General features: G+C 42.6%; 1 protein-coding gene across 3 annotated transcripts in view; it reads left to right on the forward strand.

Annotated features, from left to right (window-relative positions):
* EBF2 (EBF transcription factor 2) overlaps positions 1–27,553 on the forward strand; it is a 173,698-nt gene that overhangs the window by 127,686 nt on the left and 18,459 nt on the right. For all 3 annotated transcript variants that reach the window (XM_039522209.1, XM_039522210.1, XM_039522208.1), the window contains exons 8-13: positions 13,031–13,148; positions 14,905–15,035; positions 15,679–15,805; positions 24,944–25,032; positions 26,258–26,323; positions 26,433–26,610. In XM_039522209.1, the coding sequence (XP_039378143.1) occupies positions 13,031–13,148; positions 14,905–15,035; positions 15,679–15,805; positions 24,944–25,032; positions 26,258–26,323; positions 26,433–26,610 (709 nt within the window). The remainder of the gene's footprint in view (positions 1–13,030; positions 13,149–14,904; positions 15,036–15,678; positions 15,806–24,943; positions 25,033–26,257; positions 26,324–26,432; positions 26,611–27,553) is intronic.

The following is a 27,553-nucleotide window of genomic DNA, read 5'->3' on the forward strand; positions in this document are numbered from 1 at the left end:
GGTCCTGGTCAGTGACTGGGGCTGCTAGACACAATTGCAATAAAAACAAATCAATAAATAATAGTATTGGTTAGAGGCTGCCCCAGAGCCAAACTCTGGATCCAAGAACACCTGAACTTTAGATCTAGTTTAAATCTAGTTTCAGTTTTTTACCCCATGCCCCGTCTCTACAGTAGGTGAAACCGAACCCCTGGGTTCACACCATGCCCTAAACTATGGAAGAGTTTGGATCTGGATCCAGATTTTCTGGCTGAGGTCAGTCTTTAGCCATCAGTCTTACTCCCAGTTTGACTCTCTTGACTCACACCATCAAGGTGGTGATGTTATGGAGCCTGAATGAATTTAAATTTCCAGTTGAACATGGAACAAGGAGGCTGAAATCAGCCTTAGTCATTCACGTGATTACCAATGGAATGCCTTGAGCCCATCCGCCTGGCATGCCTCTCTCACATGCCTCTCCATTGCTTTGAACTTTGTACCAAAATCAGCAGCTTATTGGAGAAGAAAATGAGCTGGGATAAACTCTTTCTCCTTCTGGGTTTTCTACCTTCCTGCACGCCAAGCCTGAAAATTGGAGCCAAATGAAATTCTCTGGTTTTGTTTCACAGAGCTTATTTAAACTCCCTCTGGTCTCTAGCCCATGTGGGTTTATATCCTCGGAGTTTCACTTCGACCTTGAGGGTCAAACCCAAAATCTCATCAAGAGACTCAGTCACTGCCCCTAGGTTTCTCTAGTTCTGTGTCAAAATCATGATGCTAGCCTGACTCTGATCCAAAATAATAAAGCTGCTTCCACTGCAATGGCAAAATCTTATTTATTTCAGTGAGAGCAGGATCTTAGTCCAGGTTTGCTCAGAACGGTGTATCTAGGTTCACGAGCTTTCAGGTGAGCTTAGGTCTTAGTTCCCAATTTGTAACAGAGCCTGAAATTTAGGAGACTTCAAGGACAAGGGAAATGTTGTGAATAGCCCAGGCCCATTGTGAATAAGTTCTGTGCAGATTTTGGTTAGGTAAAGATAGAAAATGAATATGGGCAATGATTTTCTTAAGAGCAGTGCAGTGGGTAGGGTGCAAAGAGCAGTTGGATGGGAATTCTCATCTTCTAGCTCTACCTAGTTCTTTTCTCGTTTTAATTTGTGCAAACACCTGTTTTATCTGCCTTAGCGTCAGACAGACGCTGCCGGCACGCCCACGTGGTGTCAAAAGTTTAAACATGCGAGTCATCCCAAAATATTGGTTGTGCGCTCTCACTCCAAACACACGTTCATTTTAATTCCACTCAGTAAGCTTTACATCAACAAAGCTAATGAATGTGACAGGGTTTTTTTTTATGAGGTTAGAAGAGACAGCTGTCAATCCTAGAAATGCAAGCCCATCATAACTGGGTAAAGCAGAGTCTGACTTCTAGGCAAAAATAGGAAACACAGGGCTATTTTATTGATTTTCCTGATTTAATTCATTAGGTTTTATTTGTGGACCAGATCTAAAGAATTTCAATGGCTTTCCTTAACAAATTCTTAGTAGAGCTTTTGAGGATTATTAAAGCGCTAGTTCTGTGAAAACTTACACAGGTGCTTAACTTTACTCACATAAGTAGATTGACTTCAGTGGTGTCACTCATGTAATACACTGTGCATGAATATTTGCTGGATGAGGACCTTATTTATTTACTTCTATTGTGGTAGCACCTACTGGCCCCCACGCAGGGGTTGGAGACCCATTTTACTAAACACTGTAAAAACACAGCACAAACAGTCCCCTGCCCTACACTGACATGGTTATGATTTGACCTGGTTTCATCAATTGAAATTGAGTTGGTTTCACCAAAGAGTCTTCTTATGAATTTTGGGTGCATTAAAAAGCATGAAGCACACTCAAGCTTTGCTGTTAACACACAACATGTATGATGTAGATTGAAGTTGCACTACATGATATGTTTTACTGAATTCTTCAAGCCCAAGAGGCTGGGTTAGTCATAACTTTGGATCACAACCAAAGCTTAAGGGTGCTGGGATCCAGAGCATCGGCTCCAGCTTATTTATAGGAAAGGTCTAAGTCTTAGCTATAATGTACTGCTAGGAGAGACTTTAAAAAAAAAAGAAAGAAAAAAAAAAGTAAAAGTTCATTTCATTTATATCGCACCTGTTTAAAAAAATAGAAAAACAAACCGGTTAAATTAACACTGAATTGTAAATTTAATGCATCTCCAGATGCCTACAGAGTGTAGGGTTGTGTTTTTTTGGAGTGGGGGGAGGGTTACTTTTTTGTTTCTTGTTTTTTAAGAGTAGTTCTTCAGTTTTGAAAGCAACACCAGATGGTTTGTGATCTCATCAACTGTTTGAAATGTGCTTTGCTACTGAGCAGGAGCTTCAAAGACACAATGAAAATCACTTAACTTATGGCCTTTTTGACCAATCCTGGAGTCAATTTTCTACTGTGGGGAGAAACCATCTATTTCAAAAGTGAAATGGTTTGCAATTATTTTATTTTAAATTATTTACAACATGCGCACATCTTTCTTACATGCATCCTAATGGCTAAGCAGGAGATGGAAACCAGGACTCCTGGGTTCAGTTTCTGACTCTGCCCTTGACTCGTGTTTTGTCCTTGAGCAAGTCAGAACATCTAGTACGCTCTTTTATTCATATGCAAATTGAGAGTAATTATCTTTCATGGGGATGTTGTGAGGTTTAATTAATGTTAGTAAAGTGCTTGGAAATACTTGGCTGAGGCTTTAGAAGTGACATGCACTATTTACAAAACCAGAATTCTGGAGTGGGGAGGAATCTGATTGTGGGAAATGCTTAGATTCTGTGTGCGCGTGTATGTGTGCGAGAGAGAGAGAGAGGCAGGCCTCTTGGCTAATGTTCCAGGGATTAGACTGGGGATTTGGAGAACTAAAAGGATAAATTGCTCCATTTTACACAAAAGAGCCAAGGCTCTGTAAGTGGAGTTGAACAGATTCACATCCTCTGTGGACTGGGCACAGACGTGGGGACCTGTAACCACACGCTTACCAGTGGGTTGTGGCAACAAAGGTTGAAACTCAGTGAATTGTCATAAAATACAACCCAAACTATTTTTATTATGACAACAATGATGCACGCTGTGATACTCACTTACATCCAGTTACCCTCCTCAGATGTTTGAAATCACTTGCCATAGGTGCTAAAACTCATGCAACTTTTGGGATTGGTGAATATTTTCCCAGGTATCTAGTGGCTGTCCATATATTGGTCCCACAAATTCTAGACAACTCAACTCATCAGTACATTTATTAAGGAAAATATTTGTCGTTTGAGGTGAGACCCTCAATGGAGCTAGGCCAGTTTACACTTGCTGAGGACCTGGCCCCCTTTTTTAATATTGGCAATTGGAGTTCACCTGAACTGGAAATCTAAGCCTTCATAATTCCACCATATCCATCATCACTATATTTTCAGAGGGCAATTCCCCCAAGAACAGCATAAAAACACATGATGCATTCCACTCCACTTAATGAGGCCTTCTCCCAGGGAACTTGATTGAAGTCCAATGATACTTAATGGTAATGACCGCTGCGTAATGGGGGACGGTATTTCTGTCGACCTGTGATGAGACACTTCAGCTAAGATGCTTAGCTGAGATTCAGCGCTAAAGCCTTAGCCTCCTGTAGACTGGGAATTCTCCTTGATCCGGGATCATCCTGATTGAGCAGATCCTAGAGCACCATTGTGGTTCAGAAAGTGGATGAGAAGGAAAATATTAGCTTTAACCACAGACCTGTCTACCCACTGCATTTAAAAGAAACATGGGATATACTCTTATGGGTTTTCCCCTTCTCAGTGCTCCAGAGGGAGGTAGAAAGGGGAAAAAAACAAGGTATATCCCTGGGGATATTTTTTCCTGACCCCAGATTGGTTACCTCAGTTCATCCCTGAGCATGTGAGAAAAAGGTCACCTTGGCTAAGAATTAATCCACAAATTCTAACATACTAAAATCCATGGCACTCTAGGGTCCCTGAAATGAGGTCAATGCAGATAGCCCTCTGTGCCTTCATTGTAGGATCGGGGTCTAAATGTGGAACTCCAACTGAAATCAATGGAAGTTTGGTGCAGAGAGAGGTTGCTGGCATTTTTCTGTTAAGCCCATCCCTAGTTCAACTATACAGCAAACACAGTATAGTAAGCATCTAATCCTGAAGTCATCATTTAAACAAAACTCCCATTGACATCAGTGGGAATCTTACCTGAGTGAAGACAGCAGGATGAGTCTGTGTATGTAGGTGTACATGTGTAGCTTCCACCCAGGTGGAAAATAATAAAAAAAATAAAATCCACATAGTGGTTATTCTTCTGGAAAAATTAAAATAACACGGTACTGTGACTGCACAATTAAAAGGGAAAGTATATCAGGAATTTAATATTGTTTCCAGATGTCAAGTGTCATAAATAATTTTTTCCTCACTTGGAATGGTATCAGGGATTGGTTTTTTTAGAGATCATTTCCAGTGATGAGATGTGTTGCATGTATGTAAATGCATGTATGCCTGATGTGTATTCATGCATATGTAAATGTGTGTGTTTAGGGATACAAAAGCAATATGTATTGTCCATGTACAACACTGTGTGTATTTATATGCATATATATAATTTGGTGTGGAGCATATTTGTGTGTGTAGAGACAGATATAGTGTGTATATGATGGAGAGTTTGCTATGCTTCTGCCTTACATTTTCGTCAGAGGATCTTGAAGCATTTACAATTCCTAACACATCTTCAGGATAGGTAAGGAATTCTCCTTCCTCGCCACCCCCGCGGACATTGAAATATGCACCCTGCTGACAAGGAGACTCAATTAGCAAGGATTCTCCATTGCGAATGTCCAGCTGCTAGTGTCCAAGGTTTAAATCTTGAGTCTGTTAATCACAGCCTTCTAGACAGATCTTCGCTGTCAGAAGGGGTGTGGAGGATAGGTGGCCTCTCACTCAGTTAGCCAGGTAAGGAATTGTAAATTAAAACTAGCACTTTGAATTGTGTTTGGAAGCAAAAGGGAGCCCAGTGCAGCCTACAGAGCCCAGGTTTAATGTGTCAAACATGGATAGCACTTCTGTTCTCTGCGGTAGTTGAAGCCTTAGCTTGGTCTTCAAGCAGAGTGCATTACAGTAATCCAGCTGGGAAATGAGAAGAGCACAAGGATCTAGTAAAAAAACTGTTACTTGCCTTCTTGTAACCATTGTTCTTTGAGATGTGTTATTCACGTCCATTCCAATCAGGGGTGTGTGCGCACATGTGCACAGTAGCCGGAAGATTTTTCCCCTAGCAGTGTCCGTTGGGTCGGCCTGGGCACCCCCTTGAGTCACGCCTTCATAGCGTCCAATAAAGGGCCCTGCCGACCCACCACCCTCTCAGTGCCTTCTTGCCGGCTACTCAGACAGAGGGTTAGAAGGGTGGGTATTGTTCATGTCCATTCCAACACATCTGGAAGAACAATTACGAGAAGGTGAGTAACCGTTTTTTCTTCAAGTGCTTGTTCATGTCAATTCCAATCAAGTGACTCACAAGCCCAAGTTCAGGTGGTGGGGTCGGAGTTGTCCACTGATTGGAGCACTGCTCACCCAAAGGCCGCATCGTCTCTGGCCTGCTGGGTATTGGCAAAGTGCGTGGCGAAAGTGTGGATGGAGGACCACATTGCCGCCCTGCAGATTTCCTGAGTGGGAACCTGCACCAGGAATGCTGTTGGTGAAGCCTATGTCCTGGTGGAGTGCACAGTGATTGGAGATGCAGGGACAGCTGCCAGGTTATAGCACTCATGAATACAGGACACTATCCATGACAAGATGCCTTGTGATGACACAGGCTGACCTTTCATTCTGTCCACCACTGACACAAATAACTGGACCAATTTTCTGAACAGGTTTGTTCTCTTGATATAAAAGGCAAGCGCCCTGTGGACATCTAGAGAATGGAGTCTCTGCTCCCTGCAGCTGGAATGCAGCTTAGGGTAGAATACCGGGAGAAAGATGTCCTGGTTAATGTGAAACTGCGACACAACCTTCAGTAAGAAAGGAGGGTGAGGTCTGAGCTGAACCTTGTCCTTATAGAACACAGTGTAATGGGGCTCTGAGGTTAGGGCCCTGAGTTTAGACACCCTCCTGGCTGAGGTTATTGCTACCAGGAACGTGACCTTGTGAGATAGGTAGGGCAGGGAGCACGATGCCAAGGTTTCAAAGGGCGGTCTCATGAGTCAAGAAAGGACCAAGTTGAGGTCCCAGACTGGGACAGGCTGATGAACCTTAGGGTATAGCCTGTCAAGACCTTTTAGAATCCATTGGGTTAGCAAAGACAGAGCAGCCCTCCTCGCCCGGGTGGAAGGCTGAGATGGGGGCCAAGTGAACCCTTATTGACAACGATGAAAGCTTCCACGCTCTGAGGTGCAGCGACCCGAAGTTCAGATGTTGGCGACAACCATGATCTTGTGTCAGAAGGTCTGAGAAGAGCAGCAGGCCTACTGGAGCTTCCAAGGACATGTCTAGGAGAGATGTGTACCAGTGCAGGCTGGAGCTATCAATATGACTTGAGCTCGTTCCCTCCGGATCTTGAGGAGAACCTTGTGAATGAGCGGTATGGGCGGAAAGGCGTACAGGAGACAACCTCCCCATGGGAGGAGGAACACGTCCACTCTGGAGCCCAGGCTGTGGTTTTAGAAGGAGCAGAACTGCTGGCACTTCCTGTGGTGAATAGGTTTATCTGGGGAAAGACCTGCCTCTGGACGATCGAAATTGCAACGTCCGGGTGAAGGGACGACTTGTGGCCATGAAAGGACCTGCTGAGGTGGTCCACCAGCTCATTCTGTACCCTGGGAAGGTACGACACTTGCAGGTGTATTGAATGTTCTGCACAGAAGTCCCACAGCATGAGGGCTTCCTGGCACAGGGGAGAGGAGCGTGCTGCCTTGTTTGTTGCTATAGAATAGAATATTGCCGTGGTGTTGTCCGTCATGACTGATACACATTGTTCTGTTAAGTATGCCCAGAAGGTCTGGCATGCTAGGAGCACCACTCTCAGCTCTCTGACGTCGAGGCGGAGACCCAGGTCCGCCTGAGACCAGAGACCCTGAGTCCTGTGGTCTCCTAGGTGTGCTCCCCAGCCCAAGTCTGATGCATCTGTCACTAGTGAAAGAGATGGCTGTGGACTGGTGAAGGAGACCCCTGAACATACCTCCGGAGGGTTGAGCCACCACAGGAGAGAGTCGAGGACTGGGCGAGGCAGGGTCACAATCCTGTCCAAGCTGTCCCAGGCTGGTCGATACACAGATGCTAACCATGACTGGAGCAGTTGGAGTGACAACTGCCATACACTTGGTGAAGACTCAAGGTGCTGCTGACAGGCCAAACAGAAGGACTGTAAATTGTTAGTGGGTATTGTTCATCACAGACCTGAGGTACTTACTGTGGGGAGTCCAAGGGGAATTTAGCTATCGCCAAGCAAGTATTGTAGGAGTACCTGCTGCTGATGGCCTGCTGGTTAGATATTTGGAGGAGTTGTCCCCCTGTTGAGTACACCTTTCGCCCACATAAGTCTATTTTTTCAGTATCCTTATTCTTGGGGAAAGGGCCCTGAAAGCCTTGCCTCTCTCACTGGTTAGCAGCATCCACCACCAGAGAGTCAGGCAGGGGGTGGGAAAATATAGGTGTTCATAATCCCTGGAGGGCACAAAGTAGCGGTGGGTGGCAGCAAGGCCAGGGTCTGCCACAGGGTCTTAGTCATGTCAGTTAATTGTCTTTATAAATGGTAAGGCGATATGGTAAGCACCAGAGGGGGCCAGGATGTCAACCATACGGTCTGCATCATCCACCACTTCCTCTACCTTAATGCCCAGAGCCTGGGCGACCTGGTGCCGCAACTGCTGCAACACCCTGGAGTCTTCCAGAGCTGGGATTATAGAAGTGCCCTCCAGCACCTCATGTGGTGAAGAGGAGGAGGAGGCCACCAGAGGTGGTGGTTGCTCTCTACCATCCCCACCCGAGGGATCTCGAGACTCCGGGGGGACGGTGGTATTGGTGCTGACGTCTGGTCCCACGCCAGTGTTGGTGTAGACACTTCGTGTAGCATCTGCACCGGGGTCTTCATCGACGCCATTGCAGTCAGCGTTGATGACGATGTTGGTGCTGTTGTCAGTGCTGAAGGCGCAGCTGGCACCGTAGCAGCCGTCTGAGCTGCTGATGCCCCCTGTGGCGAAGGCAGCGCTGTGCTCAGTGCTGATGTCGGTGACAGTGCCGCAGCCAACGGCATTGATGCCAGAGGTACTGGCTCAGTCGCTGGTTGTGGCAGAACAAACGTTGCGGACGCCACTGATGCAGCTCCCGAGTGGGATCCTTGGCTCAGACTCTCGCCCTGATGGAAAGCCCACGGAGTCCAAAAGGGCCACTAAGCCAGGTTCTATCATTGTGAGGGCCACTGCATCGGGTGGGACCCTCTATGGTGCCTTGAGCTGGACCTTCTGCTCCTGCTATGGTACGAGTCTGACTCCAACTCTGATGTTTCATAATAGGAGGACCAGGGCGGCGCTGCACTTCTCAACATAGAGCATTGGGAGCCTGGGGACTGACTGCACTCCCTGGATGGAGGTGCTGGCGTCGGGGGGTGCTGAGGTGATGGGGATCGGCGTGACATCATCACCGGCTTTCCCTTTGACTGAATGGCTGCTGGGATGGTGCCTGCGGTGCCGGCACATCCTCCTGCCTCGGGAGCAAGACTGGCGCCATGAGTCTCAGCAGGTCCTGTGCTGCCGCAAAAGCCTCCGTGGTGGATGGGAGTGGCAGATGCTCCGAGGGGTTTGGCGAGTGTGACGGGCCCAGATTGACTGCCTCACTTGGGCAGGCGTCAACGTAGCCCCACTTCGAGCCTCAGAGCCGTGGCCTGACTGAGGTGCCACTGATGGCTGGTCCCTGGATCTTGCCAAGGGGGATTGGTTTCTTTTCCTCGTCATCATCTTCTGCACCAGCGATTGGGACTGGTGCCGAAGACTGGAGTGCTCCCCAGAGGCTCCACGACGGTGCTGAGCCTCCTTGGCAGTGTCTGTCTTCGACGTCGGATCTCTCAAAGATAGCACTGGAGCGCTCTGCACCGAAGAAGACGTACTGGGAGTGGGATTCCTGGTGCCTGGGTCCAACTGAGGTCGGAGAGCTGCCTCCATGAGGAGGATTTTAAGCTGCTGCTCCCTCTCTTTAAGAGTTCTCGTTTGGAACACCCGATAGATCTTGTAGCGGTCTTTTTGGTGACCCTTGGCCAGACACCGTAAACAGGAGATGCGGGGGGGGGGGGTCACTTTTAGGCATGCATTTCACGCAGTCCTGGCAAGTCTTGAACCCCGGGGATTGCGGCATGTCCCGGTGACAAATAAGGAGGGGAGGAAAACGGGGGAGAGGGGAGGGAGGAACCCCCCATACCTGAAACTTATAAGTGAACTAACTATGCTATACTAACATACTAGAATGAACTATCTACAGCGAAAACCAAAAGTACTGCTAAGCTACTTGCTGAAGCAAGAGCAAGGGGAAGTTCTAGCTACCGTCACTGGTGGTAAGAAGGAACTGAGGGGGTGGTGGGTCGGCAGGGTCCTTTAGTGGGCACCATGAAAGTGCCACTCCAGGGGGCACCTAGGCCAACCCCGTGGATGCTGCTAGGGGAAAAATCTTCTGGCTACTGTGCATGTGTGTGCGCCCACACCTGATTGGATTGGAATGAACATGAACAAGCACTCAAAGAAGCATGCAGGTTTCTAATGTGGAAGGGGAATAATTAACTAATATCTGAGGCCAGTAAAGAGGAACCATCCAGACTAGCAAAGCAAATCTTAAGAACTGCTGGATACCCCACTTACAAGACCACAAACATCTCTCCATTGTGCTTGCTGGAACCCAGATTCGGATCTGTGAATGTGTTGCCTTGTCCTTTTTTATTCTAACTTTTCAGGTCACTACAGTCTTCTTTTTCTCTAAAACTACAGTTTGGGGAACTGGATGACTCAAGTAACTGGGATGCAGAATCTTTTGCTTCTACGTAATCGGTTAAAATTGAGCCCCGGCCAGCTGTGACCCAAAAGGGTGTTTGATGCCCTATGTAAATAATTTGGTGTTCTCAGTCTATTTCCCATAGGCAAGAGTCTACCAAAGCCACTACAATGTTTAACACCAATTGGTGATCTTAGTGGAGCAGCCATAAACTGAATGAGCATAGTGGCCAAATCTCACCCGTAAAGGTGGTCTCATCAGATCAGGAATCAGACACATTGGTGTAGTAGTACCAGAGGTAACTTGCCTGTGCTGTGGATAAATTTGAGGACTTAAATCTCCAGAGAAGTTAGGCCAGCACCTTTCACCAGCACTCAATGCACATAAAGAAAACAAAGCTTGCCATGTTTTATGATCTTGGGAGAACAAGTGGTATTGATGGATATGCATTCAGAAGGGCATTGGCAAAAATGCCTATAAATGGTTAACAAGGTAATGGTAAGAAATGTTGACCTTGATTTGTTTAGCTAAGATGTAAAGATTTTTGAAGGTCAAAGGTGTCCTTGTGTAGTGTTTTGGAGTCTAACTGTGTCTGACCCTCTAACATTAAGCTGCTGTGGCCTGTAGTTTTGAAGAGTGAAGCAAACCAGGGGGAAAGAGAGAAGGGGGAGAGAACAGGAAATGGAGTGAGGTGTTTCAGGAAGTTGTCAGGAGTTGACTGATTGATTCCAGATGGAAAGGGTCACCCTCCGTGACCCAGGAAATACTCACTGGGGGAAAGCAGTTGTTGGCTTGTGAAAGGGGAGGGCCTGGGAGCTAGAGACTATGGTGGAATGCACATTCTGCTTCCTTTTATTCTTAAAATGTTGAGTCTTAATCTTCAGTATTAAACAATTTGATTGTCCTTGCCCAGCAAGGGGGAAGTGAGTGGAGCTAAATCTGGCGCTCCAGTAACTTTACCTCCATAATCTAAAACATTCTTACTCTGTAGCATAGATAAAAAAGTGAACCAGAAGAATCATAGTCAAGACGACACAAGCTCTCTTTTGCTGAATTGCAGTAATGCCGAGAGATGGGCCCAAACCAAAACCCAAGCTCTAACAACCTCCAAAACACTGAGCGAGTTCAGAGTTGGGCCCATCTCTGAGGGTGGCTTTATTTATTTACTCCAGGCTTCATCCCATGAGGTGGTGTCTTCGCCCACCCAGTGGTGAACTTGGGAGGTGACAAAATGAAACCACACATGAGAGGGGTCTTACGGGGGTTCAGCAGTCCCCGCTCACCATGAAATTTGAGGGTGCTCAGCACTTAAGAAGAATGCGACTTCTGTCTGGAAGTTATCACTCCTGTTTCAGGGACCAGTAGAACATTGTGAATGGAATGTAGATCATCTGTATTCTCTCACTTTTTGTGTATAATACAGATACCTATATAGTCACACACCTGTAATGTGTACGGTTTTATTTGTGTGTATTAGTATATTACTATATATTTTGTGTGTGTGTGGATATATAACATTGTCTCTCTGTGGCTGGGTATTTGTATTTTTTGTGTGTGTGTGTGTGTGTGTAATTTTATATATATATATATATATATATATATATATAAAATATGGGATATATTTTTGATTTACATTTGGTTACAATTTAAAATCTTGTCGTAAATATTTCAGACACTGGAATGATTCAGGTCTATTCCCCCGTTGCCATAGCGTGGTCTGTGCTGGCCAGTGAAAGATTAAAATTTATTTCCATTGTTTAAGGGAAAATAATGAGGTGCATCTGACTGGGTTCAGCTATGTCATGCGGGAAATGTTCACTTTGGAACAGAGTCTCACTCCACCCAAATGTGCAATGATGAAATCAGTTGGCACACACAAAAGCAACACATTTTGTGACAGGAATGCATGAGAAGTATTAATGTACAGTATGACAAGAGCCTTTTGGAATGAATTAACCTTGTCGTAAAAAAAGAGAGAGAGAGAGCATTCTTTAAACCAGCAAAATCCTACAGGAGGGCAGGGTTTCCCTGCTGTGTGCTGAATACAGTTTATCAACAATTAAAGCCTGAAATTCCCTTACTTAAAGCATGACAATTGCATCTTTAAAAATTCATGCACACGCTCAGGGTTAGATCCTTAACAGCTCGCTGCAAATGAGGGTAGCTCTGTTGAAGCCAGTGGAGCTACACCGATGTGGACCAGCTGAGGATCTGGGCTTCAAAGTTCTAACGAGATGCATGTTCTTCAGACTGGTTCAAATGATGGATTTTTTTTTTAACATATGTGGTTTAAAGACGCACGTATCTCTGGGTTTAATGGATTTATAGCTTAGGACATTTTGTTTTAAAGAGAGATCTCAGTGAGACTGAGTAACAAATACAATTATTTCCTCTCAGAGTTTACTTGTGTCCTGTTAGAACTCAGCAAGATTGGACAAAAAGGGCAAGATTTTCAAAATCTGTGATTTTGAGAGCCACAGTTTTTGGGTGCCCAACCTGAGACACCCTTAAAGGGACCTGATTTGCACAAAATACTGAGTGCCCACCTTCTGAAAACCAGGCCTTTCTACCCCTTGCAGCTAATGGCAGTTTCTGTTTATCTCTGTGGATAGAAACCTATGTTTTAGGAGCAGATGGTTGTAAGTTTGATTTCCTATGATGCACGTGTGTGTAGGATAGCAGATGGCTGTGCTTCTATATATACATAGCAGAGGGCACATTATTCTGGTGCTCCGCAGTCTGCCCTCATTATCTGTACATATAGACCTCTATGCTACAATGCATCACAGAAAACTAAACTTAGGATAGTCTCGTCACTGGTTCATTATGTCATGTATATTGAGGATAGCATATGGGCCTTCGGATGCCATGTTAAATGGAATGAAGGCACAGGATAGACGCTGAAAATACTTTTTCACCCAGTGGGAAATAAACGATTCTATTTTTCAAATAGAATAGGATTTTAATTCAATATAATAATAAATACATCAAAAGCTGAAAACTGAAACAAGTCATTAACCTGCCTTTTTCCCTAGGTTGTGTTATCAACAACAGTGAATGTTGATGGACATGTATTGGCAGTGTCTGACAACATGTTTGTTCATAACAACTCTAAACATGGACGGAGAGCAAGGAGACTTGACCCCTCAGAAGGTATGGAACTTTGTCTGGAATACGGTACACCAATGAAAACAAACACATGCACTCTGCACTTGAATTTTTGTTTGTTTTGGTGGGAGTGGAGAGAGCTGCAGAACCTCAGGGGCTTTAGAGAAGGAAGATGAACCAAAAAAAAAAGAAGCTCCACAGCATGCAGAATCTGATCCTTCTACATCTAAGAGAGAGACTCCCCCCGTCTATTAATTAGTTAGCTTGTACAGGGCTGTGAAGATGAAAAACTCGGTAAAAGTGTCAACAATTAGCTAAGAATTTCAGACTTACTGCTCAGCTGGCCTAGACTTGATTTCAGGCAAATTAAGCAACATGACATCTTACTTAAACAGAAACATTACAGTGCAAGATGTGTATGAAAAAGTGTCAGTTGTTCCCTTAAACAAACTGTGTGCAAAGCATAACAATGCGCAGAAGGAAACTGACACTAATTGATTTTAGTTTGTTTGGCTAAGCAGGAATTGCCGTCATCCATGGGACTGTTCTTGGGAGTATATTAAAGCAATTACCAATACCTGTATCTGTTAAGCTTCAAAGTGGGTAAACCCTGCTCTCTCTGTCCCTGCCCCTCTCACAAACTCCACTTCTTTAATCCAGGCACCACTTACAATAACTTAACAATCATATCTATGTCTCTTCCCTCCTCCTCCAATCTCCCTGAAGCCTGTGAAAGTGAGAAGAGTTTGTGATGTTAGTAGAAGAGACAAGCACAGCTATTATTTCATTACACTGTTTTGTTGCCCCCCTCCCTTCTTAAATATGCCCTGTATCAACCTAAAGAAGAATTAATGAACTGGAAGAAAATGATTGAATCAGTAAAGAATTCGGAGCAGTGTTAATTCCCCCCCAGCGGGCAGTGAAATGGTAGAAGGAAAATCCCAGGATTCCAAGCCTAGGAAGCCATCCAGTTTTTCCTTGACTGATTGGATGTGATTGACTGGCTGTTCAAAGGAGTCTCATGTTTTTGGAGCCCTGCCAAAGTTCCCCTCCACCTCTGACCCTGTCAACATTGGGAATGGAGTGATGGATTGACTTTGGTTATGGCCTGGAAACCATATTGGGTTCCTGATGGGATGTATAGTCCAGAGGCCTTGAACATATGGAAAAGAGCAGAAAAAAAATCTATTCCATAAAGTCACAAAAATTATTAGAAATTGTCTCTTGATAGGAATTGGAGAAAACACAAGATATTTCCATATCTCTCTATCCCATTGATAAACACAGTAAATCGTAACACATCCCTCCTACAGCCTGCTTTTTTTGCTCTTGTGTGATCGTATGCTAATAAGTGTTTTTAAAACAGCCTCTGCGCAATCACTTAAGTGTTTCACTTTTACACCCACTACTACAGTTGGCCTATTAGGCTTTAATGACACAATGTTAAGTGTCGGTAATGAATAGGCGAGTAATGAACACTAGCAAGGCAGAGAACAAAATTATTTTATTTTATTTTTGGTTCCTTGGAATGGTAAGCAGCCTTGGTGGGTGAACGAATTAAAGGCTGTGGTGGCACTGGGGATACAAGCCAGCAATACAGCTGCAGCAGTGCAAACCTTCTAGAGTGGACAGGCAAAAGTGCAATAAGCCGTGATTTGCACCAGTGCAATTTGCGCAAATAACAGCGTTGCCTATCCACTCATGAGGTTTAACTGGCCCCAACCTACCCAAAAACCTAACCTCCAAGACCAGTTGCAAGAAAACTAACCTACCACTCTTTTTTAATCCCTTTTTTGTTTAGCCACACCATGCATCAAAGCTATTAGCCCAAGTGAAGGCTGGACTACAGGGGGCGCAATGGTGATCATTATAGGAGACAATTTCTTCGATGGGCTACAAGTGGTATTTGGGACCATGCTTGTATGGAGTGAGGTAGGCAAAAGTAACTTGCTATTGCATAGCTGAAATAGATATTGCTGGTATAGAGAAGGTCGATGGGGAACAACTATTCGCTCATTCTCATGATAATACAAGAACAAGGGGACGGTCCATGACATTGAAAGACGGTTACTTTAAAACTGAGGAAAGGAAATGCTTTTTCGACCAGTGCTTGCTTAGTCCGTGGAATACTTTGCCACATTATATCATTGTGTCCATGAACTTTTAGTGGGATTCTAAAAAGGACTGGATGTTTATATGGATAAGAAGAATATCTAGAGTTACAGGGAGGATTAAAAGAAAAGGCCAGGAGTTTGGGAAAGGAAACAAACCTTCAAGTTTCAGGGCATAAATCAACAATTAATTAATGGGGGACAGGAAGAAACTTTCTCTGTAGGCAACTTATCCTGTAAGTTGCCTTATGCAGGATTTCTTGTAGCTTCTTCTGAGGCAGCTGGTGCTTTGCATGATTGGATACAAGATGCTGGAGTAGATGGACCACTGGTCTGATCCAATCTGGCAATTCCTAGGAAGTAGTAAACAGTTTCATTTGCTTGAGAAACACAACCAGGGGCCAGTGGGGAAAAAGGCAAACATCCCATACATGACATGCTTCTCTCTTGTTGTTATTTCCCAGCTGATCACACCTCATGCTATTCGAGTCCAGACCCCCCCTCGTCACATTCCTGGTGTAGTCGAAGTCACACTATCGTATAAATCCAAACAGTTCTGCAAAGGAGCCCCGGGCAGGTTTATTTACACCGGTAGGTGAACGTGATTTACTGTGGAGGGCTGGAACATGAATGTCTCTTCCTCTCAGTAATATCGATTACTCTTTTTTAAATACTTGCCACATGCCATTTGAAAACTGTTCTGCTATTTGAGGTGTTTGGAAGTGTAAGGAGATAAAACCTCTATGCAATGAGGAAGCTAAGGGAATATTACGCCACATGTTAATATATTTTGCAGATTAAAGCTCATGCTGATACAGTACGGCGCTCTCTAGATATATTAAGTGTACAGTAACTTGATAGCATTGCTCTGCATACTAGAAGATGTTTTATTTATAACAGTATTTATTTTACATTTCTCTCTCACTGGGGGTAACCTCTCGTTTTCAGGATGGCCCCCAGGGACTGGCAGAATGTCTTATGTCTAAAGAAGCCAATGAGCTGAGTGCAAAATAAATCTTGATTGCTTTTTTATTTTTAAATGGATATTGTCAACTTGTTTAGTGCCCCACATTTACCTCTGCCAGCAGGAGAATAATTATATTTATATATATAAACACAGAGAGAGAGAGATTTATAGCTCTAGAAAGAGAAACCAGTGCAACTAAAGAAGAATCTTCATTTGTTGTCAGTATACACAATAAAGTTTTATCTCCTAATACATGTGGATGGAAAATGGGAGCATGTTTTAGAGGATTATATATATAATGACTAATAGCTCCTTAGTAGTCGTATTTTATTTAGGTGGCTGAGAATTTAAGCAATGATTTTTGTTTTAAAAAACCTATTATTACTGTTAGCTCTGGTAAACATTGATATTTCTAGAATATCAAATTTCGGACACATTTTGCAGCAAAAAAATTCAATTCTCAACCTGAAAACCTCCAGAAATTTTTCATTCATAATTTTGCAGTTTTTTGACTACCTGGAGAGCCAATCAAAATGTTTCCAAAAAATGGGAAAATTTTCAATGAAATGTTGATATATTTATAAATTTGTGAAATGTATAATTTTTTAAAAAGCAATAATTCTCATTTTAATTTTAATGTGTTTTTACAAGCTTTCATGATTATTACTACTTAGGAATGTGTTTATTCATTTGTATTATAGTAGCAGGTAGGAAATCCAACCTAGGACCAGGGCCCTGTTACGCTAGGTGCTGTGCAGACAAATAACAAAACAATCCTTGACCCAGTGAGTTTACACTGTAGGGCCCTGATCCAAAGCCCGTTGAAGTCAATGGAAAGACTTCTAGTAATGGCAGTGGACTTTGGACGGGGCCCCAGATGATTAGGGCCTGAAACTGATCTTGCCCCAGAATAACCTCACTAAAGCGCAAGGAGCTGCTCTGGATTTATACCTGTGTTTGTGAGGTAAGACTTTAGCCATAATTTTTTGTAAGCAAATTCCTTTTAAAGAGACAGCTTTGATTTGTGGCCCTCAATACATTGAGCACAGCTTCTTTAACTAGCAGATAACTAACTGAAATGCAAGTGACTGTGATCTCAAATCTGCATGAAAACATAATTGTATTGTACAGAAACAAGACTGAAAAAACCCATAAGGGACCCAGTCCTAGCAGGCTTATGGAAATGAGCTTTCTCATTGATTTCACTTACTAACAGGCTGCAGGACCAGGGTTGGGTCTGGTATGAAATTTACCAGGGGAGGGTCTGTTAATTCTTGAGCATATCCTGAGTCAGAGACTGAAAATTTAAGTTCTTCTGTGGCACTTCTTACTTATTTAGGCCCTGATCCTGCAAAGATATAAGTGCATGCAATGGACTTGGACTGCTCACATGCTTCTGAGCAGGATCAATGATGATGAAGAACTGCATAAACCAGAGCAATGTATTTCTATTATGGGGAAATTATTCCTCTTTTTGTAGGTCTGTTTTTTACGTGCAGGGCTTATCTGTGCTATCTATAGAGGGTTGAATTCAAAATGTAGTGCTGCTCTCTGACATGTTAATTAGTGTATTTCCACCAAAGAGGACATGAAGATGTACATGACAAATAGCAGAAGAGAGAGAGAGAGAGAGGATAATATAATCTGCCTATTTTGCTCTTGTTATCAGCGTGGAGATACTTGTTTAGATTCACTGAGGAGCGAGTGGGTGCTTACTGCCATATGTTACAAAATAGCATGTTAGCAGAAGATGCAGAGGTACATAAGCTGGTGTAAAATTAGACAACTTTTCAATCTATCTATCCAAGGACTTGTAGTTCTCCCATCATGTTAGGCAAAATGATAAACACAGCTATTAAGTATAGTGTAATCAATTCCCCCAGGTCATTGCTGCTGATAATAGCAGCAAAAACAACTTCCAAGCTATGAAAATAACATGTTTATTTTTCTCTCTCCATGGCTGTGATATCATGAGTCTGTTTTGACCGTGCTGTGAAGAAACACAAAGGTTTTAAAAAAAAATTTCTATAGCTCTTTTTGTGTCCATAGTGCTTTACAAACTTTACCTACTGCACCAGTAAAATGCAGCCACTTCTTGAGTGGAGGATGGCAGCCAACGGGCACATACAACAATAGTGAGGGAAGGGAAATATAGCAAAGCACAGGAAAGCCTCTCTCGTGGAGAGTAAAACAGCTACAAGTGTCTTAAATACTTCCTTGATGAGTTCTTTATAAGCATTGGCTGTAGTTGCTCAAATTTATGTTGTGAGGGAGGTGGTCTGTGTGGTGGCAGAAGGGAGGAAAGGTTGGTCCTTGCTATTAAATTGTGTCCACAGTATGAAAAAGTGGAGAACCCTTTGTTTAAAGAAATACTCTTTACATTCAACCTCCATCAGGCAATATTCCTCAGAGAAACATAGCGCTTAACACATAAGAACATAAGAACATAAGAAAGGCCGTACCGGGTCAGACCAAAGATCCATCTAGCCCAGTATCTGTCTACCGACAGTGGCCAATGCCAGGTGCCCCAGAGGGAGTGAACCTAACAGGCAATGATCAAGTGATCTCTCTCCTGCCATCCATCTCCATCCTCTGACGACAGAGAGGCTAGGACACCATTCTTTTCCCATCCTGGCTAATAGCCATTTATGGACTTAGCCACATGAATTTATCCAGTCGCCTTTTAAACATTGTTATAGTCCTAGCCTTCACAACCTCTCAGTAAGGGAGTTCACAAGTTGGACTGTGCGCCATGTGAAGAAGAACTTCCTTTTATTTGTTTTAAACCTGCTGCCTATTAATTTCATTTGGTGACCCCTTTTCTTGTATTATGGGAATAAGTAAATAACTTTTCCTTATCCACTTTCTCAACATCACTCATGATTTTATATACCTCTATCATGTCCCCCTTCTCTCTTCTTTTCACCAAAGAGTCCTAGCCCTCTTTAATCTTCTTTCATCATATGACTCTCTCTAAACCTAATCATTTTTTAGTGCTCTTTTCTGAACCTTTTCTAGTGCTAGAATATCTTTTTGAGTGAGAGGAGACCACATCTGTACACAGTATTCGAGATGGGGCGTACCATGGATTTATATAAGGGCAATAATATATTCTCAGTCTTATTTTTTAATGATTCCTAACATCCTGTTTGCTTTTAAGATCTTTTTCCTGACTCGTTGTAGCTAAATTAGCCCCCATCATATTGTATGTATAGTTGGGGTTATTTTTTCCAATGTGCATTACTTTACATTTATCCACATTAAATTTCATTTGCCATTTTGTTGCCCAATCACTTAGTTTTGTGAGATCGTTTTGAAGTTCTTCACAATCTGCTTTGGTCTTAACTATCTTGAGTAGTTTAGTATCATCTGCAAACTTTGCCACCTCACTGTTTACCCCTTTCTCCAGATCATTTATGAATAAATTGAATAGGATTGGTCCTAGGACTGGACTTTGGGGAAACACACTAGTTACCCCTCTCCATTCTGAGAATTTACCATTAATTCCTACCCTTTGTTCCCTGTCCTTTAACCAGTTCTCAATCCATGAAAGGACCTTTCCTTTTATCCCATGACAGCTTAACACCATCTCCAGAAGATCAAAGAGTGAGGGACACCTCATCTTATTAGTATTATTCTTTGTATTATGGTAGAACTTAGAAGGCCCAAATAGAATCCAGAATCCCGTGGTGCTAGGTCCTTAGGCGCAGATTTTTAAAGATATGTAGGTACCTGACCCCTTGATTTCAGTAGGAGTTGGGTGTCTAAATGCTTTTAAAAATCTGGGCCTTACTGTTTATAAAGTGCTGCGAGATCCTCAGGTGAAAGGTACTAAGGGTCACGTGGTGTTAGAAGCACTGAATAGTTGGCTAAAGGCAGATCATGGGCATAATTAGATATTTAGTCCTGCCACGAGTGCAGGGAATTGGACTAGATGACCTCTCGAGGTCCCTTCCAGTTCTATGATTCTATGACTATTATCATCTATACTTTCATACTATACGCAAATCTAGAGGACTCCAACTAAGCTCAGGGTTTCATTGTACCAGGCACTGTACATAGACAAAGTAAGTGACAGGCTGTACCCTGAAGAGTTTGCAATTGAAACAGATGAAAGGAAGTATTATTACTCCGATTTTACAGCTGGGGAATTGGGACGGAGAGAGATTAAGCAATTTGCCCGGGGTCACACAGGGAGTCTGTAGCAAGTCTGGGAATTGAACCCAGGTGTCTTGAGTCCCAGCCCAGAGTTTTAACCACAAGATCATCCAGATCTATTATAAAAAGGTGGAGATGGAACAGAAATGATTTTGGTAGTTTGAAGTACATGATTCCCTGTGATTTGAGTAAAGCTTTCAATATTTAATATACAATCAAATAGGAATGTTCAGCCTGATGAAGCTTTAGCTTTTTATAAAAGAGCAGCATTGACAAGTTGAAGAAGAGAGTGATATAAACTGTTAAGTATAAGAATCAGAGAGAAATTTCAAGGGTAAGTCTGAATGCCACAGTGGTGCTGTTACAGGAGTGCATATGCTCCCTGTAATGTGTATTCAGAATAGGCTATGAGGAAAGTGCGCTGTGCTAGCAATGCTGCAGTTGAGGTTCTGTCAGCATCCCCACTCTTAAGTGCTATCACTCAGGGTGCTGCAAGTCAGCCATCACATTCCTCTCATCACCGGAATTTGATGTGTGGCCTTTTCCATAAGGATCCCATTATGGAAAACGTGTACAGAATTTAGAGGTCTATGGAAAAGTCTTGAAAAATGGACTGACATTGTTAGATTGTTTATGGAGTTTGTTGAACAGCCTTGTTGAATTTGATAGTGCGGATATAATTCTATATAAAGTGAGAGAAACAAAAAGCGTGTCTCTCTCTTTTTAATCAATGACTATGTAAAATGTCATCCTTAGGACAAAACATTGTCCTCTAATATCTTGCAGTATAAAAAGGTGACACACCCATTTCCGGATTCTTGGTACAGGAAGGCTGTTCTCCACGGCTAATGTAGCAGTTGCCTTATATTCTGCCTCTAATAATATATAAGCCCAAGTTCTTGACTTTAATGGCGCTCAGGTCAGGATCTGGCTCATTGTAATCTTTTGGATCTTATACTTGACCCCAGCTCTGCACGTGGTTTGTTGTAGGGAAACTCATCTCAAACATAGTGTGGCAGGAAGATTTTGAACATAGTTTTTCATCCATGTACAGACAGGCTTGATGGGTTAACTAGTCTGATCAATGCAGTATAAGAACAGGTTGGACAAACACCTGTCAGGAATAGTCTGGGTTTATTTGGGCCTGTCTCAGTGCAGGGAGCTGGACTTTGATGACTTCTCGAGGTCCCTTCCAGCCCTACATTTCTCTGATCCATGGGCTATACCGCACTCCCAAGGGACTGCCTTGGGTTGGGATATATGCCAGCTGCACATTGTAGGAGGTGCTGTTTTTTTAAGGTTTATAAATTGGAATTGAGAATGCCTTGTTATCCTCCTCTTGGAAGGGAAACAGTACTTACAAGGATGGAGCTAGCACTGGAAACTAACCTTGGGAAGAGCATGTGATTTTCTTGGGGGCAGCTGTTGTCCTGCCGGAGCTTATGAAGGGCACGTTCCAGAAAGGGGCATTGAAATAGCTGTAGGACTGTACGGAGTTGCTTGTAAAGGCCCAGCAAATACAGCAGAGGACTCAATGACATTGTCATAAATTAAAGGGTGCTTTGAGTGTGGGAGACAGGGATCAGACTGGGGAAAAAAGAAAGGTAGTGGTACTTTTTCAAGCTTCACCCACAAAATAAGCCCCATGCATGTGATTCACCATGAACAGTAGATTGTGCAGATGCTCAACATATACTTTATGGGCTCCAGTCACTCAGCTTTCCTGTGGTGGGGTCAGAACACACCCATGGGCTCTGCTTGGTTTCCCTTCAGTCATACCTGGTCCAGTGGGCTTCTTGTGCTTGCTTGCACTTTGCGGAAGTTTCTCAGCTGCCCTGCTGGGCTCTCCTAAATTCCTTGGATTGGTCCCTTCTTGATAGGAGGGGAGAGAAAGAAGTGGTATCTCCTAAGACCATTCGCTGCTGGCGTCAGAATGAGCTGTCACTCACAGTAGATTGTGCATGTCATCCTCCCTCTCCTGTCTTCGTCATTTGATTGGACAGAGAAATAACAATGCTGCCATTTAAAGCGTTAGCTTTCATTGAGAAGAATGGGAAATGGCACTACAGCAGTTCCCTGAGTGTGAGTTTCTGCTTTTGAGGTGATCTCAACAACTGTTACAGCTAGAGACTTAGGGTGTGGCTGCACATGAAGTTGTTCCTGATTATCTACAAATGTGGACACTCTTATTCCAGAATGAGAGTAATCCAAAATTGGTTAAGCAAAACTGGGGAAAAGTCACTCATATTCTGGAATACAAGTGTGCACATGGGGGGGCAGCTGCAGAATGGCTATTCTGATAAATTTCCAAGTGTGTCATAAATGAAAGCTTAGATTCTGGAGAATAAGAGGCAGCATAAAAGAGGTACTGGGTATGGCATACCAGCTAAATCCATGCCCATGCATAAGAGAAACTAAGGAGGGTCCAGTGCATTTAGACCTAGCTCTGTTATTGACTGTAAATGTTCTGTTATCAAACCAGTTATGTTAGAGTGATGTGAATAGTTTAGGTGACAATTGGATTTGCTAACTAGCTTTTACTCTTTTTACCCTGTTCCTTGATGTCAACACACAATTTTTTTCCTGTTCTTGAAAATTCAACAGATGTTTAGTGTGTGAAACTTGACCTGCCAAAGTGGCTTGTCACAACTATGGTGATCTGAAACAGGAAGATTTTGTAAGACTTCTAGCCAAAATTTTCAAAAGTGACTAGTGATTCTGGATGTAATACTATTTAGATACCCAATTTGAGACACCAGAAGTGCTCAGCATCCATCCTCTGAAAATCTGCCCCCCTTAAGGAGGTTCCAGCTATGCACCCCCAAAATACTAGTCACTTTTCAAAATCTTGGACTATAAGCCTTTGGAATGAGCACATATATGCCTTCTATAATCTGAACATCCCACAGCATTTTTTGTATGGGTTGGGGTGGTAACAATGTCATGGCCACATTTCAACCTGGGAACTGAACCTAAATCCCTGCCACACCCTTCAGCTTCAATTGGAAATGTTTCCCTCTGAAGGGGGTTGCATTTCATTGGTGAACAAAGTGAGCAGCTTGGATATTTTGGGCATGTCCTTTGTGATCAAAGCTGCTATATATATAATGTGTGTAAAATGGTTGAATTGTTCTCAGAACAGTTTTATATGATCTAAGAACCTTCTGCTCTTAAGATGTCAGAGCACAATACAAATATATACATGCCAATCCCTTGGGGAAAAAATAATGTTGGGCAATAGGCAGTTCCTTTCCTTGAGTAATAGATTTGGATATTCCTCATTTGATATTTTTAGTTAAACATATACATATACATATTTTTGTGCTTAGTCCAAGATATATAACCTAAACTAGTAGACTCCAAGCTAGAAGAGAAATGGCACATAATGATGTATAGGCCCTCCAGAGAATTGTCATGAATTCTCATGATTGGCAAAAAAAAAAAAAATTCCCCCTTTCTCAAATGGGATTTAGATTCTGTGGCAGTTGAAATGTGTATTATTAAACTCCTTAAGCAAACCTGAATGGTTCCCAGTGGAGAGCGAAGACATTCTAAGTATAGCCAAGACTAAATTCTCTGGTCTGGGTTTTCTCTACTCAATTCCCTCTTTATTAGCTCCTGTAATATTTAAACTTCATGCCATGCTGTAATTATTTAATAAAAAGTAAATATAAAATGTATCTCAGTGGGGAATATGACCTTTTACCTTCATGGTGTTATACCAAAGACAGACACAGATAAACAGAAAATCTGGATGAGAGTAATATTCTGTGTCACTTGATGGTTTCATTCTTCTAGTGCCTGACTCTTTGATTCTGAAAGGTGCTGAGTACTGTTAGTTCCTTTCCTAAGTGCTGGATAGGATGGGACACTCTCAGCTATTGGCACCACTTCTTTCAAGTGACCATTTTTACAGGGACAAAGTGGCACAAGAAGATGGAAGATGCTGCTATTGAATGGGGACTCTGCCAAATGAGTTAAGCACATGTTAATCATTGAATAGTACAAAGAATTTTTAGCAAGATTCTCAGCACTTGGTTGAGTTAATTTCTTGTTTAAATCCCATCACCACTTACAAGTAGCGTTTTCAAAAGCTAGATCCTTGATTTTATTAGTAAACATTGTGTCTGAGGACAGCCAAAGACTTTGGGTACTCTGAGATTTGGAAAAGTCAATTTTGGTTTCTAATATAAATTTTGAATTGGGGGGACATAGTTGAATTTTGGATCATCAGGGTTAGGCCAAGGGTAAGTCTACACTGCAAAGAAAAAATGGCAACACCGAGTCTGAGCCTGGGTCAATTGACTCAGGTTTTTGTACTCAGGCTTTGTCTACATAGCAGTGTAGACATTCAGGCTTAGGCTGGAGTCTGGGCTCTAAGACTCTCCCTTAATTGGGGCCAATTTTTCATTAAGGTTATTATGTTAAGGACACTGTAGGGTTTGGTGTTCCAATCAACGAGAGTTTTTCCTCTGACATCAGTGGGCTTTGTATCAGGCTTCTGCGGAATACACCTCAAGGCTTCATGTTTTGTTTTGTGGGTTTTTTTAAAAACAGCAATTGCCTAAGGCTCACACTCATGTCTGGCTACTCTTCTTTTCCAGCTTTAAATGAACCCACCATTGATTATGGTTTCCAGAGACTGCAGAAGGTCATCCCGAGGCATCCCGGTGACCCAGAGAGACTAGCCAAGGTAAAAGATTTGCTAGCATTTCACTAAGCCTTTTAAATTGCAACTTTTTCCGCTGATATGTAATAAAGCACAGAGTGGTAAATCGGATCTTACCGTTACAGCCCATGTGTTGCATGCGGAATATCTTTTATTGGTAGTGTGAGAATCTGTTCCATAGCTGGGAACCCACCATTGCAGACACCCTCCCAGCCCATATCTATAGTCTACTGCCCTTATCCGCAGCAGCGGACCTTTGCACTCAAATGGCACCCCATTGAATTCTATAAGGATCCATGGATCTGCCTGCACAGATCCAGTTTTAGGGGGTCTGTCAGCAGAATCACAGCAGGAAAGAGGTGAGCTTTAAGGTTGCCTGCTTTGAAACCACATGGAACAGATACATTTATAATGTATCAAGACTCATGTTTATACAGCACCTAGCACATGGGGTTCTGGTCCATGACTGGGGCTCCTAGGCACTATTGCAATACCAATAATAATAGTAATAGCCATGCTTGAGCCTTCCATTGCAGAATCCAAGCCTAATTTCTGATGATATTTAAAAGTAATAATAATTTTGTATAATTTGTCTGATGAAAGAAGATAATGGTAATTTAAAAAAAGCCCTATAACCAGAGATCATGAACAGCAGATGACAGAAACACTGAAGATGGCTTTGAAGAATCTTAATTGTTTGTTACAATTACTGAGAAAAAAACCATGTGTGTAATTTAAAGAATAAGGGTAGGACTTTTCAGGGCAGGAAAAGTGCCTGAGGATGGAACAAAGGTCCCATTGCAAGTCAATGGGGACTCATGCTCTTAATTCATCTAGGTGTTTTTGAAAACCCCACCGTAAATGTTCTAATCAATGTTCTGAAGAGCAATTTCAGGACTATGGAGAGCTCCTAGACAGGAGGATGGAACACTTATCAGTTAAAGTATAAAACTGTGATTTATTGATGCTCTTACATGTAGGTAAAAACTTCCCAAAGTGACTGGTGATGTTGGGTGCCCAACCTGAAAGGGGGGGCCAGAGGTCAACACTTTTTGAAAACAAGACGCCTTCAAAGTGTACCAGGTTGAGCCCCCCAAACACCAATCACACTAGAAAATCTTGGCCCTGCTTTTTATTTCAAATAACAAATCAGGGCAGAAAACTGTTTTTTTGTTTGTTTGTTTGTTTGCGAGGGGAGAGGGGGGGTCTCTGAAGGTTTTCCATTTTCATACATCTCTTCCTCCTCCAGGAGATGCTGTTGAAAAGAGCCGCTGACTTAGTTGAAGCACTGTATGGAACACCACATAATAACCAGGTTAGAGTGGCTGCTTTTGGGGGAGGGGAAAAAAAACCAAAACCCTTTTTCAAGGTTTTGTAAAAACGTCCTGAAGTTAAATTGACCTTAGGCTGTTGCTGTCTTATAGGATATTATTCTGAAGCGAGCTGCGGACATAGCAGAAGCTTTGTACAGTGTCCCAAGGAATCCTGGCCAGATCCCTGCTTTGTCTAGTTCTCCAGCTCATAGCAGCATGATGGGAATCAACTCCTATGGGAGCCAGTTAGGAGTCAGCATCTCAGAGTCGACACAGGGGAACAACCAAGGTAATGTCTGTTATAATGTTTGCACAAAGTGTGAAGCTCTACCCTAAAATGTGATTGCAAAAATAGTGTCAGGGGACATCAGATTCCATGTTGATCTCTCAACTTCAGTATCTACTCAGTTTAAAAGTAGACACAAGGCCTTTTTTATTGCTAATGTATTGCTGGCAAACTGGACAAGCTAGTTTCTTTCTAGCTCATGTGTCAACAATGAAGTTCTGCAATAGGAATTTAGGTAACAACTTTTTTGGTGACATGAGACAGGATAGTGGCTCTGTGGGGCTGGAGTAAATGGTACAAACTCCTTATTTTTGTCACTAAAGAAAGAGGTGACTCAAAACTAGAGCTGGGCAGGAACCTGGTTTTCCATTTTGCAGGAAATGCCATAATTCTGAATTTTTTCCATTCTGTTCTGGACCAAAAACAAAATTTTGAAATTTCCCGAACAGCAAATTTCAAAATTCCATTTTGGCTGAGTTTTATTCTGATTTTGACTTCTTCAGACTTGTTTTAAAACTGCTTTTTCTAGATAAACAATGTTGTTTCAGAAAAGGTGCATCATTTAAATTTCAACAAAATTTCATTCTGAAAAAAATTATCTGCTTTTCTAAATTGATGAAAATGGCACTTTTCATTGAAAAACCTTTGACAAATTTCTGGCCCACTTTCCTCAGAACAAATACAAGGAGTAGATCTGATGAGTAAATGCTTGATCCAAAGTCCTTTTACTTCAATGAGTTTTGGAGCAGATTCTAAGAAGGGAACATTTTTAACACAGGGTAACATTTTCAAAGCACCTACGTGAGTTAGGTTCAAGGGCTTAAGTCACTTTTGAAAATGGGACTTCGGTGTGTTTGAAATTTTTACCCATAGTCTCTTTTCTAGCAATCTTAAGTCTGAATTCCAACTTCCATTTCAATTCACATTTTTCAGTCATATCAATGCC

This window comes from Mauremys reevesii, linkage group 2, assembly GCF_016161935.1.
Source record: "Mauremys reevesii isolate NIE-2019 linkage group 2, ASM1616193v1, whole genome shotgun sequence".
Lineage (NCBI taxonomy): Eukaryota > Metazoa > Chordata > Testudines > Geoemydidae > Mauremys > Mauremys reevesii.